Below are 19,675 nucleotides of genomic sequence, written 5' to 3' on the forward strand. Positions count from 1 at the left end.
CTGGAGGTCCCTTCCTCCAACCTGACGTCACAGGTCTGGAGGAGGCTGACCGCCGCCCGGCGCAAGCCGCCCTCCCAGCAGGTCTCTGGCATGACAGCTGGGGAGAAACGGCAACACAGGAAAACTATTTTTTTTTAAAAGACAAAAAACTGCCCTTGTGTTTTTGGAAGCCGCCGTTGTCGTCTCGTCGTCAACGCTCGCTGCGCGATAGTGACCGACCCCAGCGGGCGAACTTGGCTGAAGACAAGAGGAAACAGTCACTGAAATGGAAGCATTCACTGCCTTCAATGTTACCCAGAAGAGCTCTGTCTCAGGACACTAGTAACACAATGACACCTGGAATGCCTCCGTCACAGCGAGAACCGGGCACAATCTTGGCCTGACATCACAGGTAGAGTTTCTTCTCATCATTATGCCACACGCACGCTCAGAATGGACCACATGGTGTGTTAGGTCTTTAGAAGAGCAGGACTCTGATTTTACGTCTCCGATGTAAGGGTATTAACCCTGGAGTCCTGGCCAAATTTCCCCCTGGCCTTTACCAGTCATGGCCTCCTTATAATCCCCATCTGTGAACTGGCTCCATCACTCTGCTCTCCTCCCCACTGAGAGCTGGTGTGTGGGGAGCGGACTGGCGCCTCATCCAGGTGGGGCTGCACACTGGTGGTGGTAGTGGGATTCCCCATCACCTGTACAGCACTTTGAGTGGAGTGTCCAGAAAAGTGTAAAGAATTATTCTTAATTATGACTACTTTTTTGACCGCCTTGCACTCAGTCAAAATGCTGCACTAACCTGCCACTCCACAAGAGGGCGTCTGACCAGAGCTGCCCTGCCGAGTCCTCTGCTCAAACTTCTGAATCCCATCTACCCCCGATTCCGACCCCCAAAAACTATTTGTCTGCTTTGCATTAACGGTGATTTGAAATGAGGTGAAAACCAACCATCCCAGAATTATCCATGCTTATTCTCATCAAAAGTAGCCAAGAGCAACTGCTCTCTACGTTTTGGCTTGTGCACTGAATATGGAGATGGGAGGCATTTCCGTCCCAAAATGTCTTCAAAAAGATCCTTAAAGCCCTGTGTCTGAGCCGAATTTGAGTGTTCACCCAGACACTGAACTTCACCCCAGCTTCCATCGAGAAACTAGTCCCTCACTCTTCACTTATTTATGGAGTAACAGAACAGTTCCATGATCCGGGAGGTCGATTTCATCCTAGTTTTGCAGCTTCCCTGATGTCCAAAACCAAATAAATAGGTCAACTGAAAGGTCAGTCTGGGGACGAGAGCAAGACACAAAAAAAAAGTCTCGCTTTCAGTACCTGCCAGAAAACACACGGGCTCCCTCCCGAATGTTGTCCCACTCCGCCCCCTGGTGGCCGCGGCGAGACGGCACCTCGCGTTCACCTTGTGAAAACGGACCCGGGCAGCTCACCCCCCCTCGGAGAACGGCTGCAGAGTTGCTGGGTGCTAAATAAGATACGTTTTATTATCATCCCAGCGCAGGGAGGGAGGTAGTACGATGCCATTAAGTTGACGGGGAGTCCACATTTAACACCCTCTCGGTCTTTTACAAACCAAACACTACGAGATGTTCCCATTTTCAGGCATTCGCCTAAGCCAAGCGACACGGGAGCAATAAAGACGACAGCCGTGCAACAGTGCAAGAGACAGCATGAGCAAATGATTGAAAGGCTCGGAGGGCCTCTCGCCGCTGCGAAGCGCTTTAAAGCTCTTTAATATGGTAAAAGATTCGCGCTCGCTCCCGGCGGCCGATGCAAATGACTGCCGTGTACACAGTCTATCAATCGTCCCAGCGCCAGACGGCAGGGGGTTCCTCCTGCTCCGCCTCGCGGGACAGCTGCCGTGTTCCAGTAGAGCGCCCCCTCGCCGCGGGGGGCGGGACTGCGCCGGGCTGAGTGACAGTCGCCACGGCGACGCCCCCCCCCCCCCCACGACGCAAGAGCACGCCGAGGTCCCCGTTCCCCGCTGCGCCACCGTCCTCTCCCCGCCACCTGGCCCAACCGAGGGGAACAGCGCACGGAGAGGTGGCAGTGGGGAAGAAAAACCAGCAACCCCCCCCCCCCCCCCCACTTCCAAAGATCCCAAAACTTATTTTATTCTTTCGGTCTGGAGGAAAAAGTCCAAGCCGAGTGATAAACAGAAATAAAATCAAGGGAAACGTCAGCCAATTTGTGCGCAAGGCTGTGTAAACGCCATTTCATTCAACATCGGCGTCGGAAGACATTTCCCAGAAAGACCAAAGTGCCCCCACCCCCCCACGAGCTTATTTTTCTCTCGTTTTAACATTTGAATTGCCTCACTATCGCAGAGCTAGGCTCTGACTCTCCCCTCCCAGCAACACAGAGCTATCATCCAAAGCACTTTGCTACCAAAAATAAAAATGCGATACCTCGTATTTCTATAGCTCCTTTCATCCAGCGAGATACAGAGGTCCCAACAGGGCTTTGACACAGCAGCCCCAGTGTACAGCGATCAGGAGAGGAGAGAGAAACCGCTCCACCAGCTGAATTCAGGGGGAACTGTAATCGGCCGGACTGTTCAAGCCCAGAGGGCAGTCTAGCCAAGACTGCAGGCCCCCCCTACTCCTGCCAACAGAGGAGCTCTTAACGACCAGGTACTCAGGGCCTCCTACAGCAGTGTCTCCAGTCACCACACTGGGGCACTGACCTGGGAATACTGGTCCAGAAGGAAGTGCGTCACCTACTGGTCCACCCACACCACTACCCCACAGCAGCAGCCTGGCTTTCCTTGAGGTCTCCCATCCCAGGACGGATCGGCCTTGATTAGCGTCCGAGATCCGGATGAGGACAGACTACCAAGGTGGGAAGAGTACGCCCCCCCTCCCCCAGATGACCCCCGCCTCATGCACTCACCTGCTCAATCACACCTGTGCACCCCCTCGCTCTGCTACCACTGTTAACCTAGGGCCAACCACTGTTAACCTAGGGCCAACCCCTGCCCCCAACCCCTCCATTCCTCTACAAGCCCCTCGATACCCCCAAACCACCTTCCTGTGACCCTAGCGTGAACCCCTCTCTTTCTTCCCAAGCCTGCACCCCTCTCCTGCTGCCTGGACACCAGTCTCCAGAGCTGCTCCGCCACATCTGCCCCCAGGATTACTGGGCGAGATAAACCCCCCATTCGCTTCTCCGTTCTTGTGTAAAGGTGTTCTGCGGTACAAAGCAGATCAGAGTGTGGTAAAGCCCGGGGAAATCATGGTAAAGCTCACAGGACGGAGTGCAGCGTGACAGACCGGGCCCCAGTCTGAGACCTCAACCAGTGCTGAGCCAAGTAAAAGCAGGGCCCCACTACACAAGCTTCCTCTTGAGGACCTCCGAGCTTCTCACTGCCTGCCACCAGTGAGCCAGGTGTTCACACCCCGACAAAGCCAGCCAGCCAGCCCACAGAACCGGCAGTGGAACACGGACGAGAGGAAACCATGCGGGAGTGCGTTCATAACCGCGAAACAGGAGGCACCTCTGTACACAAAGGGTGGTGGGAGGGTGGAACAAGCTTCACTCAACAGCTGGATGTGAGTCTTAGATCACTTAGCTACTCGCTACCAAAAGGGCCACACCCTTCTTCCTCAGCTACACTGGCTAAGACCACCCCCCCCCCCCCCACCACCTCCTATCACCCAACCCCTGAGCCACCCTCTAAAAGCCCCAGGTACTCCAGCTGGGCCCCCACCCTGTGTGAGATCTCCCTGCCACGTTCTCTCGTCATCAACGGGGAAGATCTTTCAGTCAATTTCACAAATTAAAAGGCTGTTAAAAGGCTATAAGACTGCAGCCCCGTTCACCTCCCACCCCCTCACTGTCCCTCGGGCAAGAGAGACCCCCCCCACAACCACACACTCAGCTGCAGTGATGCCTGACAGCACAGAGCACTGCTGCTAACATGACCACAGGACTCCCATTCAGACAGGAGGGGGGGAGAGAAAAGTCATTTTCATTTTTTAGTTTTGCTCCTGATCTGCTATTTTGTTTGGGTTTTTTTTTTGGGGGGGGGGGGGGGGCAGGTTGAGGGATGATGTTGAGAAAAACAACCCTGTCATTACAAACAACATCAAAATACAACATGAAGCCACAAGCCTGAGAGCTCCAAACTAAAGCAGAGAGACAAGTGATAGGTTTATTCCGTGCTGAAAAGAGAAGGGAGAAAACACGACGTTTCGGCTGTGGAGCCTTCTTCGGGTGTGGTGAAGAACCTCAGGCTCGTGACTTCATGTTGTATTCTGATGTTGTTTGTAATGAAAGGGTTGTTTTGTCAGAGAGAGCTGAGGGACTGGGGCAGAGATTGTGGCAGCGTTTTGGGATAGTAACTAGGGCCGAGGCACAAGGAGAGAGGCAGTGTGGGCCAGTAGTTAAGGCTGAGGACTGGGAGAGAGTGAGGGAGGCAGTGTGAGACAGTGATAGAGCTGAGGCACTGGGAGAGACTGAGGCAGTGTGGGACAGTGATAGAGCTGAGGCACTGGGAGAGGCTGAGGCAGTGTGGGACAGTGGTAGAGCTGAGGCACTGGGAGAGACTGAGGCAGTGTGGGACAGTGATAGAGCTGAGGTACTGGGAGAGACTGAGGCAGTGTGGGCCAGTGGTAGAGCTGAGGCACTGGGAGAGACTGAGGCAGTGTGGGCCAGTGGTAGAGCTGAGGCACTGGGAGAGACTGAGGCAGTGTGGGACAGTGGTAGAGCTGAGGCACTGGGAGAAACTGAGGCAGTGTGGGACAGTGGTAGAGCTGAGGCACTGGGAGAGACTGAGGCAGTGTGGGACAGTGGCAGAGCTGAGGCACTGGGAGAAACTGAGGCAGTGTGGGACAGTGGTAGAGCTGAGGCACTGGGAGAGACTGAGGCAGTGTGGGCCAGTGGTAGAGCTGAGGCACTGGGAGAGACTGAGGCAGTGTGGGCCAGTGATAGAGCTGAGGCACTGGGAGAGACTGAGGCAGTGTGGGCCAGTGGTAGAGCTGAGGCACTGGGAGAGACTGAGGCAGTGTGGGACAGTGGTAGAGCTGAGGCACTGGGAGCGACTGAGGCAGTGTGGGACAGTGATAGAGCTGAGGCAGTGTGGGCCAGTGATAGAGCTGAGGCACTGGGAGAGACTGAGGCAGTGTGGGCCAGTGGTAGAGCTGAGGCACTGGGAGAGACTGAGGCAGTGTGGGACAGTGATAGAGCTGAGGCACTGGGAGAGACTGAGGCAGTGTGGGCCAGTGATAGAGCTGAGGCAGTGTGGGACAGTGATAGAGCTGAGGCACTGGGAGAGACTGAGGCAGTGTGGGACAGTGGTAGAGCTGAGGCACTGGGAGAGATTGAGGCAGTGTGGGCCAGTGATAGAGCTGAGGCACTGGGAGAGACTGAGGCAGTGTGGGCCAGTGATAGAGCTGAGGCAGTGTGGGACAGTGATAGAGCTGAGGCACTGGGAGAGGCTGAGGCAGTGTGGGACAGTGGTAGAGCTGAGGCACTGGGAGAGACTGAGGCAGTGTGGGACAGTGATAGAGCTGAGGCACTGGGAGAGACTGAGGCAGTGTGGGCCAGTGATAGAGCTGAGGCAGTGTGGGACAGTGATAGAGCTGAGGCACTGGGAGAGACTGAGGCAGTGTGGGACAGTGGTAGAGCTGAGGCACTGGGAGAGATTGAGGCAGTGTGGGCCAGTGATAGAGCTGAGGCACTGGGAGAGACTGAGGCAGTGTGGGCCAGTGATAGAGCTGAGGCAGTGTGGGACAGTGATAGAGCTGAGGCACTGGGAGAGGCTGAGGCAGTGTGGGACAGTGGTAGAGCTGAGGCACTGGGAGAGACTGAGGCAGTGTGGGCCAGTGGTAGAGCTGAGGCACTGGGAGAGACTGAGGCAGTGTGGGCCAGTGATAGAGCTGAGGCACTGGGAGAGACTGAGGCAGTGTGGGCCAGTGGTAGAGCTGAGGCACTGGGAGAGACTGAGGCAGTGTGGGCCAGTGGTAGAGCTGAGGTCTGACACCACCTGGCCTGGCTGCTGTTTTCCCTTGTGAATGCTCCTCCAACTGAGCAGCTGCCCCTGTGACACCTGTTGCAACCGATTAAGAGAAAGCAGGGGCAGCCAGGCGAAACTAGGCTGGACCGATACTGGGTTAACGACCTGCGGCTAAACCCACAGGGGGCGCTCAGCCCCTCTCAGAGTTAACCGGGGCTCTCTCGGTGAATGAATGAGCCCCCCGCCACTCCCTGGGTGGGGCACCTGCAGGATAACAGCGATGCCAGCGAGAGACGCCTCACGCCTCTCATCTGAGTCCCAGTGTGCATTACCCAGAAGAGCCTGCAGAACGCCAGAAATGATCAGATGCCTCCGGTGGGCTCACAGGGTCCGAGAAGCTGCCCCACCCTTCCTCTCCCCCCCCCCAACCCCGGTGGGCACAGGGGTCGTTAAGGTGTTTTAGCCGAAAACCACAGCTGGCGATTTCTGAATCGGATGGCCGTATCAATACCCAATAATCGGCCATCCTAATCTGACAAAGCCGGGGCCTTCGGATCTGCGCCCCACACTCCTCTCCTCTGCCGCGACGCCCGCACTCTCGCCCTGGCGCTGCCCGCAGTCCAGCAAAGAGAGCGGAACCGAACGCCAGCCACCCCCCACACACACACACTCACACTCACTCACTCCGCCTCCAAACCCCAGCCTCGGAATCTCGGCACAGGCGGGACTTGATTGATGAGCCCATTCCATATGTTTTTATTGAAATCAGTGGGAGTTTAGTTGCCTCGCGCATTTTAATACCAAACAAAACATTAACAGCGGCGTCCTAGGGCCGGGGATCGCTCTCCCTGGGTTTCATTAGTCATCCCGCCTCGCAGAGCGCGGGAGGGGGGGGTGGGGGGGGATGCCACACAGTTAAATCAGGGATCGGAACCCGTTTCCAAAGCCTGATCAACGAAAGAAACAACCCCGGAAAAGTTCACTGAATGCTGGAAACCGAGGACATGTCCGTGCCTTTTCCCCCAGGTGCACGAAGCTGGCACTGTGGTTGCACTTCGTATCACTATGTGCTTGTGCGTGGCACCACGGGTGTATCTGTGGATTCAGGAAACCAAATGCTCAAGAGCCCCGAATCATGCTTCCCCCTTCCTCCCTGCGCTCTGAGCAGCACGCTGCTGAAAGCCAATACCCAGAACGGTCAGCACACAGACCGTCTGCAAGTGGAGCAGCAGCCCACAAGGAAATAAGAGCACAGAGCAGGGAGGGGCTCCGGGTCTCGAGCGAGGAAGGGAAGTCAGGTCAAGGCACTGATGTTCCCTCCCACAATCCTCTGCTCTTCTGCCTTGGCCCGCAAAACGCACTGGCCTCTCCTGTCTCAGCCTCACTCCTACGCCAGCTCTTCCACGAAAAAGACCTCCCCCCGCAACGCAACGCAACGCAACGCAACGCAACGCAACGCACTTCTTCTCCACCAAGCTCCTCTCGGCTTCAACTCGCTCGACAAAATCCAGCTCCGGCTCTTGGGCCCGCCTGCCATCGCTCTTCCCCATGTGGCCGGGCCCTTCCTCCAGCTCGCGGCAAAGCGATGGCAACTCGGATGCTCCATTTAACAAAAGGCAACCCCCCCCCCCCCCCCCCCAACCCATCACAACACCTCCGCACTCCCCCCCGGCCTGTGCAGAGCTCTCAATTCGCTTTTAATGTCTTCCTGCAGTGCTCATCCTAGCTCATCCTTTCCCTGCGCCGTGCAATAACGCCGCCTAGCTGCAGGGGGCTCCCTCGCTCTCTCCCTCGGATCTGGGGCGCTTCCCGCTCGCGGATTCACGGCTAATCAATCATCGCGCCGCCTTAATGACGCCCCGCTGCTCCCCTTAATATCTTCTGGCACGGGCCGCCGCCGCTGGCAGAGCCGGGCTCGGAGCTCACGCCGGCAAACATATGGCCGTGCCGGAGTGACTGACAGCCCCCCCCACCCCACCCCCCGCGCACCCGATGCCATCAGCTGCGCGCGGCGCCGCCGGCGAGGAGCGGGAGGCAGCGCGAGAGAGAGAGAGAGAGAGAGAGAGAGAGAGAGAGAGAGAGAGAGAGAGAGATGAAAGCAGGGAAGAGGAGGAGGAGGAGGAGGCAGAGGCAGGGAGGGGAGGTCTTGCTTGGCCGGTCGCTCCGCACGAGCCAGACGCAAGTGTCAGGAAAGCGTTTTGCCAAAACAGAAAAGTAGGGCAAGGGGTGTTCGCAGAGAAAGAAAACTTTTCCTTGTTTGGTCTTTACGACAGCTCTAAGCATCGTCAAAGACCCCACACACCCCAGCTACAGACTGTATGAACCCCTCTACCATCTGGAAAACGGCACCGGAGCATTCGGGCCCGGACTACCAGACTCCGAGACAGTTTTTACCCCCGCACTATCAAACTATTAAACTCCCAGCCTCTCTCTCCTACGATCTGGACCCTCACAGTGCCTTCTTTCTGACCAGAAACTCAAACACACATTGAAATCTACCTGTACCTCACATGTCAAAAAGCTCACTCCCCATAATTTTCTATCCTTTTCTTTCATTCTGTTGATGCATGTTTTTGTACATCTGATGTTGTTTTTGCACACTGCCTGTTGTCTCCATCTTTCTTTTATTATACAATTTTATTGTTGTTTTTTTGTACTACTTATCGTCTGAGAGCTAGGTAAATAGCATTTCGTTATATCATATACCTGAATAGGAGTATAATGACAATAAACTTGAACTTGAATTTTTTGTTTTTATTTCCACCTCCCCTGGCACGCGCAAGCCTCCCCCCCCCCTCCTTCAGCACCAGCCAGCACTTATTCCTGTTGAGGCCTGTGCCAGCTCTGAGCCTATCCCAGAAACCCAGGGAGGGCAGAGCAGGGCGGGAGGTGGAGCTATACTGTGCTGATGCCAGTCCCGTCACAGGCGCGCGCGCACACACACACACACACACACACACACACACACACACACACTCGGGGTCAGTCCTGAAGCACCGATAAACCTAGACAACTGGCCTCTTCAACGGTCGTGAAAACCCAAGCAGGTGACAGGGACAACATGCAGACTCCACACAGAAGGTTGGGCTCTTGCCCGGGACCCTGGGCTGGGCTATGAGGCAGCAGCGCTAACTGCGCTAATTCGACCGGGCTAACCTAACCCACCCACCCCCCCCTTCATTTCATTTTTTTGGTTTTACATTTTAAACGAGGAAGAGAAGGGGACAGTTATCGGACGCTTCAATCCGTACTCAAGCAATCCCAGCTGAACTTTTACGGACAAAAACAAAAACCCATAAGGAATTGGCAATGATCACCCGGTATTTTTCTAGCGCTCATCACAGAATCTCCAAAGGGGGGTACGGGCTGAATTTCTGCATTTGTCTGGGCCCTGGCTTCTCCATAACTGCAGTGTTTTCGCAAACAACAAGGCTATGCGCGCGCCTCTAAGGGCTCTCAAACTCTGGCCCAGGAAAAAAAAAAAACTGGCCCACAGCCCGTTGCTCCTTGAACTCGCCTGTCAGCATACGAATGCTTACAAATGAAAGGATTCCAGCTCATCTAGCATGCCTGCTAGCTGATTCCTCAGAGGACCCCATCCAGCTGTTGATGGATGAGATAAAGACGACAAGACTGCTGGGCAGCTTGTTCTGAACTCTCACAGACTGGACCCCTTTTCTTCAAAAATTGACCTCGCTAATCTAAATAGCTGCCCCTGTGGTCCTCCACTAACCACATCACTGCAAGGGACCCACGTGTATTCCGTTTATAACCGATTCTCAGTCCGGTTATCATCTCACATGCCGACTGCTTGCAAAGTTTGGCTCTTTATGCCCATGAATGCAATTCCTGTGTGTGGCATTCGATCGGCACTCCTGCTGGACTCCGAACAAGAATGCCGACGACAAAGGAGACCTCACTCCTTCCTGCCTGTTAGAGAAGTCTGCCATGATTTCGGCTGATGGGCTCCACTCATTTCTGAGGGGTATTCCCTAAGCAGGACAAGCAAAGCGTGCCTTAATCTTTATCTGTTGTTAATAACACTGAAGGAAACCTTCACTTTTCACATCAATATCTCATTATTGATAGCGAAGTATATCACAGGAGAGCTGGACTAGTGGGCAAGTCTCTGGACTCGTAACAGACAGGTTGTGGGTTCGAGTCCTCACTGCTGACACTGCTGTGGTACCCTGAGTGAGCTGCCTTTCCCCAATATCTCCAGTCTGCCCAGTTTTACAAGTTGCTGGAAAATCACGAGGTCTCTACTCTGTTTAACACGAAGGTCGCTCACAACAGAGAGGAAGAGAATAAATTCAAAATAAAAACAAATGGTTTAACCTGGTTGTTGCCAGAAGGTTCACAGTGACTGACTGGCAAAATAAATACAGATAAGATCACAGGTCAGCAGGGGTCTTCAGTCTTGACAGAGGAGGTTACAACTCAATACCAGTATTCAAAACCCGGAAAGGGACTCAGAAAGCCAGTTGTGTGGATTACATGATGCTCAGCAGAGAAATGTGAACACAAGGCCACGAATGAGGAAGTGCGTTTAGGAGCGAGAACTCCAGCCCTTTTAACTTTACGCCAAGGGCGGTGGAGGTCTGGAACAGGCCGGCTCTTCGGGACCTTCAGGGAACAGCGGGATGGAGGGCCGCCAGCCAATACGAGAGCGCGATGACCTGAGTGCCGTCGCTGCGTCTTCAGTTTGGACGCGCGCTCGAGCAGAATAGCGGCCTGACGCGCGACGAGACTTCCAGCTGCATGTAATGACCGTGGCAGAAAAAGAAAAAAGAGTCTGGAGTTGACGAGACCGTGGAATTTCCCCCAGACTGGGGAGGTGTGGCTGCAAGACTCTCAAAGTCTGCTTCCATTCTCTTCTTTTCACTGAACTCGTATCAGCCAAGCGCGACGGGAACCAGCCCATCACTGACCTTCCACACTACTTGGAAGAAAACGAGGACCCCCCCGCCCCCATCCCGATACCGGTCTCCTCCCATCTACATAATTCGAAATCACCCCCCATCAACTGTGCTCTCTCACCCCCGCCTGAGCCTCTTCCGCTCGGCACTTCGTGAGAGAGCCATCGCTGGTTTAAAGGAACGGTCTGGCATTATGAGCTGGGACAGTGTAAACACTGGAGGTTTTCGCCTAAGAGAGGGGATTAGGACCAAGTGCTTGTGAGGAATCTGCAAATCCACAATGACGGATATCGAGAAGGAGCTGTGTTGTCGGGAGGGGGGGGGGAGGATGAGAGAGAGGCGGACTTAACCCTTCACTCGCTGGAATCTTTTCACTGGTGTCCAGGACAGATAATGCCCCTGCCTGTACTCTGTTAATATTTGACAGTTCATTAGTGATTTATGTCAATCGATGGCCTTTGAGAAAAGGTGTCAGCAAATTAAACCCTGATATTTCCTGGCGCTGGGTCGGCAGGGAGCATCAGAAGACTATGTCACAAACTGCCCTCCCAGCAGGCAGACCAAGTTGCAGCACCCCCCCCCCCCACCCTCCATGACCTTGTTTTTTTCTCCTGAAAAGCTTCAGTCTCATATAGTCCGGCTCCCCACCCACAACCCAGAATAGGCAGGAGTGAGTCACAAAAAATGGCTTGGCTGGATGTTACACCTGAGCCTACCAGAGAGAGAAGATCCGGATTTTCCGGATTGCTCCGGGGCTGGAGAATGCATTAGGTCTCCCAGTTGCGCAACTGCTTGGATCGGTCACCTCACCTGCCGCTGTTAACTCTTACTCCGCTGCTGGCGGGGGAAACGTACCTGTGAAACTCGCGGGACTCCATCTCTTGCGAGCACACCAGCCGCTGGGGTTGAGCTGTCCGTGGGTCGGCAAGGCATGATGTCACATCCTGTGGGACGGTGCCACCCGGGGAGCGCAGTGCCCTCTCCTGCCCTCTCTTCGGCGGGCAGCCGGTCACCTGCAGCACAGCTAAGTGCGTCTGGGAGCTCCGGCCCTTTAAGAAAAGCCAGCCAGTGAGTGCTCAGGCCCAGGCCTGTTAGACAAGGGGGTTAACCCTTGTTTCCCAATGCACTGTAGATCAGCCCACCCTCAGGGTCCCGGGCCCTACCAGGGAGGGAAGAAGAGTGAGAGGGCTGGCACCTCGCCCAGCTCCTCTCAGCCTGGGGACAGCAGTCCGGCTGCCAAATGGACTGGAAAAATAACACTTGAACGCTAATATTTGGGAGAAGGGATTTGCAAGACGTGCGTGGGTTGTTGTTGTTGTTTTTTTTAATTGAGGAAAAACCTCATCTTTCTTTTTTTCTTGCCCAAAATGAACAGCTTGTCAAGTCGGGGTGAAGTTGAGAACGATGAGGCAGGGTGGTCTGTGTGTTTGTGTGTGGGGCTCTTAGTGGGGCTCTTAGTGGGGCTCTTAGTGGGGCTCTTAGTGGGGCTCTTAGTGGGGCTCTTAGTGGGGCTCTTAGTGGGGCGGAGAGCAGAGAGCAGAGTGATGGAGCCAGTTCACAGATGGGGATTATTAGGAGGCCATGACTGGTCAAGGCCAGGGGGAAATTTGGCCAGGACTCCAGGGTTAATACCCTTACATCGGAGACGTAAAATCAGAGTCCTGCTCTTCTAAAGACCTAACACACCATGTGGTCCGTTCTGAGCGTGCGTGTGGCATAATGATGAGAAGAAACTCTACCTGTGGTGTCAGGCCAAGATTGTGCCCGGTTCTCGCTGTGACAGAGGCATTCCAAAGCAGAGTGATAGAGCCAGTTCAGAGATGGGGATTATTATTATTATTTTTAATGACCACAGAGAGTCAGGACATCGATTTTAAGTTTCACCCGAAGGACGGCGCCTTTTTACAGTATAGTGTCCCCGTCACTATACTGGGGCATTAGGACCCACACAGACCACAGGGTGAGCGCCCCCCTACTGGTCCCACTAACACCTCTTCCAGCAGCATTGGCTGAGCTTCAGCGATACGACTGCTGGCAAGTTCTGATGTTGTCTTTCTCCCAGGGTGCCGTCAGCACTCGCGTCCCCTTGATCCGCAAGCCCCCAGGTGCTCAATTTCCAGTGGCAGGGCAGCACGCGAGACCACCACACCTGGTAGTTCTCACAAGCGCCCCACGTTAACTTCTTCACACCCCCCCCCCCCCCCCCGTGTGCGCGCGTGGTGTTATTTTTAGCTCCGCGGCTGTGCTGGACACGGAGGCCAGACCGGGGAGTGCGTATGTGTGCACAAGCAGGCGCCCCCCCCCCCCCCCAACTCCCAATCCCCACACACCACCCTTGGGAGGGAGGAATTTTGAGGGTCAGGTTCCCTTTTCGGAATGGGATAGCTAAAATTAGCCATAGCTCTGCAACAGGGCCTGTTAAGCCCCCTCCCCCCACCGCACACACACACCAATGGAGGAGGTCCGCTGAGCTCCCTCTGTCCGGCCTGTTTCTCCCGTCACCAGCTGTGCCTTGACAACTACCTTCTGCTCAACACAGCACAGCTGCAGGAAGCTCTCCTAGAGGCAGGTGAGTTTCGAACCCAGGCCCTCTCACTACAGTGCCAAACCCCATGGGGGCCGCTCGCCTTCTAGAAGATGATAAGGAGCCCCATAACAGAGAGGGAATACAGACACTGAGGGTGCTTACCGTGCTCTTAGTTACTGCACCGAACTGATGGCTCTGCAGGGAGAGAGCAGCCAATGTCCCGCGCTGTAGCTCAGCCTGTCCCGTTCTCCTCTGGGAAAGCAGAAAAGAAATATCTCTACTGTCATTTCAGCCAGACCAGCTCACCCCCGCACAACAAATACTCTTTCCTCTGCTCAGGTGAAGCAGATGCGAGCCGGGCACTGGGACTGAGCCGGAGCGCCACACACTCCAGGCGTCCCCCACCTCCGCACGGACAGGGGGCGCCGCAGTAAGACACCGCGACAATTAGTGTGTCAGCGAGGCAGCAGTGTGACTGAGGCAGAGGGACAGTGAGGCAGTGGGGCAGAGAGACAGTGAGGCAGAGCGACAGTGAGGCAGAGCGACAGTGAGGCAGCAGACTGACTGAGGCAGTGAGGCAGAGCGACAGTGAGGCAGCAAGGCAGAGCGACAGTGAGGCAGCAGAGTGACTGAGGCAGTGAGGTAGAGTGACAGTGAGGCAGCAGTGTGACTGAGGCAGAGGGACAGTGAGGCAGTGGGACAGCGAGGCAGAGGGACAGCGAGGCAGCAGACTGACTGAGGCAGCGAGGCAGAGCGACAGTGAGACAGCGAGGCAGAGCGACAGTGAGACAGCAGAGTGACTGAGGCAGTGAGGCAGCGAGGCAGAGCGACAGTGAGACAGCGAGGCAGAGCGACAGTGAGACAGCAGAGTGACTGAGGCAGCAAGGCAGAGCGACAGTGAGGCAGCAGACTGACTAAGGCAGTGAGGCAGAGTGACAGTGAGGCAGCAGAGTGACTGAGGCAGCGAGGCAGAGCGACAGCGAGGCTGTGCTTCAGAGGACCGATTTGACTTCAGGCATGGAGACGTTGCCAGAGGGCGGGGAGGCTGGGGGCGCAGGGGGGCTGCGTCACCCTGACCCCCTGGTGAGGGAGGGCTACCTGATGTCCTACGACTACATCGGCTACGTGACGGGGCTGACGCCACGCTCCCGCCCCCCGCCCACGGAGGCGGCGGCCGCGCTGAGGCACGCCGGGGACGACCTGCTCCTCAAGTTCCCCATCTTCTTCCGGCGCTGGCCACGCCTCTTCCAGGGCGTCACCGCGGAGACCGCCTGCCCCACGCTGCTCCGCATCCTGGACGAGCACTTCCAGCCCCCGGCCCCCGGGGGGCGCCCCCGCGAGATGGCCTGGAGCGCGGTGCTGTCCGTCTACGTGCTGGCGGGGCAGATGGCGCTGCACTGCCAGGACAGAGGCATGATGGGAGTGCTGCCCCAGCTGCAGCAGTGCGTGGGGGAGTACGTGGAGAGGGTGATCTGCCCAGCGATCCAGCGGCAGGGAGGCTGGGTGAGTCTGCTGCCTCTCCGCTGGACTCTCATGCTCACCTGCGGACTGCCGCATTACACTCCTTCGCCAGCTCGCTACGCACAAAAGCACGAACGCTGCCCCATTCATTCGAATAGTACACCAGACTGCACCCCTACGTTACCGCTAACCGTGGCTGAAAAAGCTGATCGCCACATTTGTCTTCCCCCGGCTCGACTACTGTAACGCTCTGCTCCCTGGGGTTTTTATGAATCCACATTGAACAAACTTTATTATGTCCAAAATTCGGCAGCCAGAATCTTGACCAGGTCTAGCGCAAGTGATCGCATTACTCCTATCCTGGAGTCCCTGCACTGGCTTCCTGTCAAGTTTCGTGTCGACTTCAAAATCCTCCTGCTCGCCTCTGCATGGCTCGGCACCTCAGTACCTGTCTGAGCTATTCTCGCCCTACTCCCCACCTCGCAACCTTCGCTCTTCTAACTCTGCTCTCCTTACTGTCCCCCAAGCCCGTCTACACTCTATGGGTGACAGGGCCTTCGCCTGCTGCGCCCCAAAGCACCGGTGCTCTATCCCAGAGGATATCAGAGTCACCTTCTCTAAACTCCTTCAAATCCCGACTCGAAACCCTCTTCTTTAGAAGAGCCTTTACTTAACTGGTTCTGTTCTTTACCCCTCTGCTCCTACTGCATCCAGTATCCTACTGTAATTTTCATTACCTTGTGTATTGTTTTATTGGTGTTGTTGTCGTTCTGTAAAGCACTTTGAGAAGCCACCTCTAAAGGTGCTATATAAAATAAAGTTTATTATTACATATTCTTATTACACCCTCACACAAGCTTTGCACCACACTGCACGTACTAAATTAAAGAGAACGGAACTGAGCCCCTTTATCGCCTGCTACACTGATCTCCAGCACGCCAAAGTCCGGATGACCAAAGGCCACAGAGTGCTCTAAAATCGCAAGTTTTTGTTCAAACGGAAGTCTGGGTGAGACTGGTCGGCGGCAGAGGTCTTGCTTTTACGGCAGCAGTGAAAATCCGTGCGATTTATTTGTTTCTTTTTTTAAGTCTGGTATTCTAGTGCCCAAAAATAAACAGTGAGGTTTATGAGAGAGCCACCACAGCTGTGTAGGCAATTCACTGAACGCTAGTACAAAAACAACCCAAGCTCCACCACGCCTAAGATTTCAAATCCAATTGACTACTGCGGTTCTGGCCTGCCCCCACCATCAGGGGGCGCACTGCGACCGACAGGTGCCAACACCTCTGATCCCCATCTAGCGCAGCTTTATTTATTTCCTTCAGGAAACAGACACAACACAAGGTGCAGTGTATTTCACGCAACACAAACTCGAGAACGGGTAAGACAGAAACTCCCACGCCGAAGCTGGGAGAAGCAAGGCGGTGGCTTAAGGAATCTTCACAATGTAGATACATTAGACACACACGTGACGAAAAAATAAATGAATACAGTAAGATATACAATCACGTGTTCCACCTAAACAGGTGAATAGCCACTTCAATCTGGGTAGTCTCAAACTGTGGTACGCGTACCACTGGTGGTACGCCAGATGACCCTGGAGATTTGTTGTGTGCACTGAAAAACTGGGAATTAAAACTTGATTTAAAAAAATTAGTTTGTTTCTCAAACACGCAGCCTACGTACGTAGCTCCGTCCATACAGCGCGGGCCAACACGCGAGTGTCCATACTGCTCCCGAGCTGTCAGCCCCACAGCTCGGCGCCACTTTCGCCGACAGAACAAAGAATCAAAACTGAATCCCTCGCAAAAAGCAAGCCTTATGTCACGGCTGAAAGGAGTAGACGCCAAGAGTACCGACGCCAGCTCCGATAGGTCACGCACACCCGTTGAGAACGAGGAGGATCATACATCGGCCACTGACACTAGCTCTGCTGCTGAACCTGACACAGACAGCCCTGCTGGTGTTGGGAAGCGTTGGAAAACGGCTGTAAGATGGTAGGATCCAAATGATCTAAGTTTGGGATTTACCTACACATTAAGTTTTACTTCCACATTACATTTATACAGTATTTACTCAGTGCTATTTTTATTATATGCGTGTGTGAGTGTGTGTGTGCGCGCGCGCACTCATGTTGGTCATCGAGATTTTCTGTGGCTCCTATGAGAAGGTGACTTGTAGGCAGTACTTGGATGCTTTGGTTTGATCAGGGGTGGTACTTGGTCCAAACAGTTTGAGAACCACTGGTCTAAACCATCAGCCTGATGGAAGGCAGCCCACATTCATGGTGGTCAGGACAATCAAGCAGTCCTCTCACTGAGATTCTCTCACTGTCTGGTTCCCCTCTGTGCCTCCCTGTCTGTCTGTCTGTCTGTCTGTCTGCCAGTCCGGCTTCACCTCCCGCTACTGCAGGAAGCAGGATCTGGAGAGCCAGGTGTGGCGAGTGTGCGGGTGGACTCTGCTGCTCTTGGTGACCAGCCTCCTCTCCTACCTGCTGTGGAAACGCAAACTTGCATAGCCCTCCCACCCCCCCCCGCGCCCCCTGCTGGCTGGAGGGGGGACTGCGCCTCCCATCACGAGCCTACTTTGACCAATCACAGGAGTCTCTGGAGCCGCACGGTGGCCCATCCAGAGGGACTAACCGCTGGCTGTTCAAGTCTCCAACTACTTCTCGGAAGTAATGTGGACCTGATGGACCTGATCTGTGGATCAGGTGGATTTGATCTGTGGATCAGGTGGATCTGTGGACCCGATTACCACCAGCTGCTGGGGTGGCATCTTTAAACACCGAGCTCAGTTTCCAACATCTGTTCCAACAGAGGCATCAGGTACATGTCTGTGTGAGACACAGGGGAGTCCTTTTTCAAATCAAACCTGTTGCACAGGTGGCAAACAAACTGCTTTCTTAGACACTACCATCTCTGGAACTCACTAGTAAGTCGCTAATTTAAAAAAAAATGCTTTTGACACAATCATCGTCTTTTCAAAGACTGTTGTGGGACTACTGTATTGCTTGCAATTAACTGGATGGGACTTCAGAACAAACCGAACTGTAAGAAATAAATGAAGTGATGAGTTAGTGATGATGGACTGCTTTTAGGGTCGTGTGTGTTGAACAACTATTTTCTGTTTCTCCATGAATGACTTTACAAGCATGCTCGACAGAAAATACTGGCCTTAGGAAAAAAAATAGCTTCATTCGTTTTTTTTCTTAACTTGATTACTCTGGTGCCCTGCTCGCTGGGCAATTTAAATCCACACTGAACAAACGTCACTATGTCGAGACGTCGGCAGCCAGTGACCAGGCCTAGTGCAAGTGACCACTTTACTCCTATCCTGGAGTGCCTGCACTGGCTTCCCATCACGTTTTGTGTCGATTTTAAAAAACCTCCTGCTCACCTATAAGGCTCTGCATGGCTCGGCACCTCAGCACCTGTCCGAGCTACTGTCGTCCTACTCCCCACCTCACAACCTATTTCTGGTCACCTGTCTGTCCCCCAAGCCTTCTGCTGCACCCTAAAGCTCTGGACTTCTGTCCCAAAGGATATCACAGAGTCACCTTCTCCAAGTTCTTTCAAATCAAGACTCAAAACCTTCTTCTTTCTGAGTCTGCCTACTTTGCTTTTCTTCCGTATTCCAAACCCTCGCCGGAACTGTAATTAATTGTAATTGTAATTGTACTACTTAACTGTATCTGTTGCTACCTCCTTCCACTGCGTGTCTTTTTTTTTCCTGTAAAGCCACTGTGAGAAACCACTTTAAAGGCGCTATATAAAAATAAAGTTGGCTATTTTTATTATTTTATACTGGCCAGACTCGAAATATTTGATTCGGATTTTTTACACGAAGACGACAAGCGAAAGACAAGGGCGCCCTCTGGTGGCCCTTCAGCAAGACACTAGCAGCTCCTGACTCGCTGTCAATTCACCGCTCGCACGTTTGTTCAGAAAATACACGGTCATCTTACTTATGACACAAACAGCAGGTAACACTATGCAAACAGCTTTAGTTTATTTTCTAGGTCCAGGGGCCAACACGAGTTATCGCCCAAGCAGTTGTTCTCAAGTGTTGCACCAGTACATACCTCGAGGGTCGACAAAGCCGCACGCCCAGAGCCTGTAAATCTTCTTTTTAGACGTAGTTGAGATTTAAACAAACAAAAAAAAAAAATAAAGCACGGTCGTGATTTGCAGGAGGAGTAATTAAACAACATTTCATAATTAAATACCGGATCTCCTACAACCAAACAGCTGCTCTTGCACCACAGACGTCTAAGACAACGAAAGTGCAGAACGAGGGCGACCTCTAGCGGTCGGGAGGTTCGTGGCCGCGTGAATTACTTTTCAAGTTACAGGAATTCAATCAATCAATCAAAGTTTATCAAATGCGCAACCACACCCGGTGCAGCGGTAGTTGCTGGCAACGAAATGTCTTTTCTACGAGCTCACCTGGAGGGGGGATCACAAAATCACAAAATTAGGGTTACAAAATACCTGAAAGGTGACAAAACAAGTTAAATGGATTTGAACTTCATGAAGTGGTGTGCATTTCTTAGTCGCGCTGAATGTCCAAACACAGCTTTAGTAGCAATGCACTGTTGTGGATTTATCACTTATATGCAGTTTACAGGGATAAATTATATTATACGCAAGTATTTTAAGGTGAGCATTATATACACGAAACAGCTGTGTCAAGTATAGGCACAGTTAGTATTACTGACGTATGACTAACTGCAAATAACTTAAGACATAAAAATTCTTTATTTATTGAGAATGCTCAGATCTTTTTTTTCCCACACCAACCCAATTG

At 53.6% G+C, this 19,675-nt stretch overlaps 2 protein-coding genes across 3 annotated transcripts; one reads left to right on the forward strand and one right to left on the reverse strand.

Annotated features, from left to right (window-relative positions):
• Positions 1-11: 11 nt before the first annotated feature.
• On the reverse strand, positions 12-19,079 carry LOC148816234 (uncharacterized). Its single transcript, XM_088940208.1, has 4 exons — positions 18,951-19,079; positions 13,568-13,657; positions 11,734-11,927; positions 12-97 (listed from the first exon to the last, which is right to left on the reverse strand). Exons 1-4 carry the CDS (start codon positions 19,077-19,079, stop codon positions 28-30), a joined length of 483 nt encoding a protein of 160 aa, XP_088796334.1. The 3' UTR covers positions 12-27.
• On the forward strand, positions 13,323-18,627 carry bcl2l16 (BCL2 like 16). Of its 2 annotated transcripts, none has more exons than XM_088940580.1 (2): positions 13,323-13,447; positions 13,745-15,698. In XM_088940580.1, the coding sequence occupies exon 2, from the start codon at positions 14,423-14,425 to the stop codon at positions 15,110-15,112; it is 690 nt and encodes a 229-aa protein (XP_088796706.1). In that variant the 5' UTR covers positions 13,323-13,447; positions 13,745-14,422; the 3' UTR covers positions 15,113-15,698. The 2 variants fall into 2 exon arrangements, with proteins under 2 accessions (XP_088796706.1, XP_088796707.1); XM_088940581.1 differs by lacking the exon at positions 13,323-13,447 and adding an exon at positions 17,253-18,627 and having other exon boundaries at positions 13,641-14,908.
• Positions 19,080-19,675: the final 596 nt, after the last annotated feature.

Source organism: Atractosteus spatula, chromosome 23 (assembly GCF_055471065.1).
Source record: "Atractosteus spatula isolate fAtrSpa1 chromosome 23, fAtrSpa1.hap1, whole genome shotgun sequence".
Lineage (NCBI taxonomy): Eukaryota > Metazoa > Chordata > Actinopteri > Semionotiformes > Lepisosteidae > Atractosteus > Atractosteus spatula.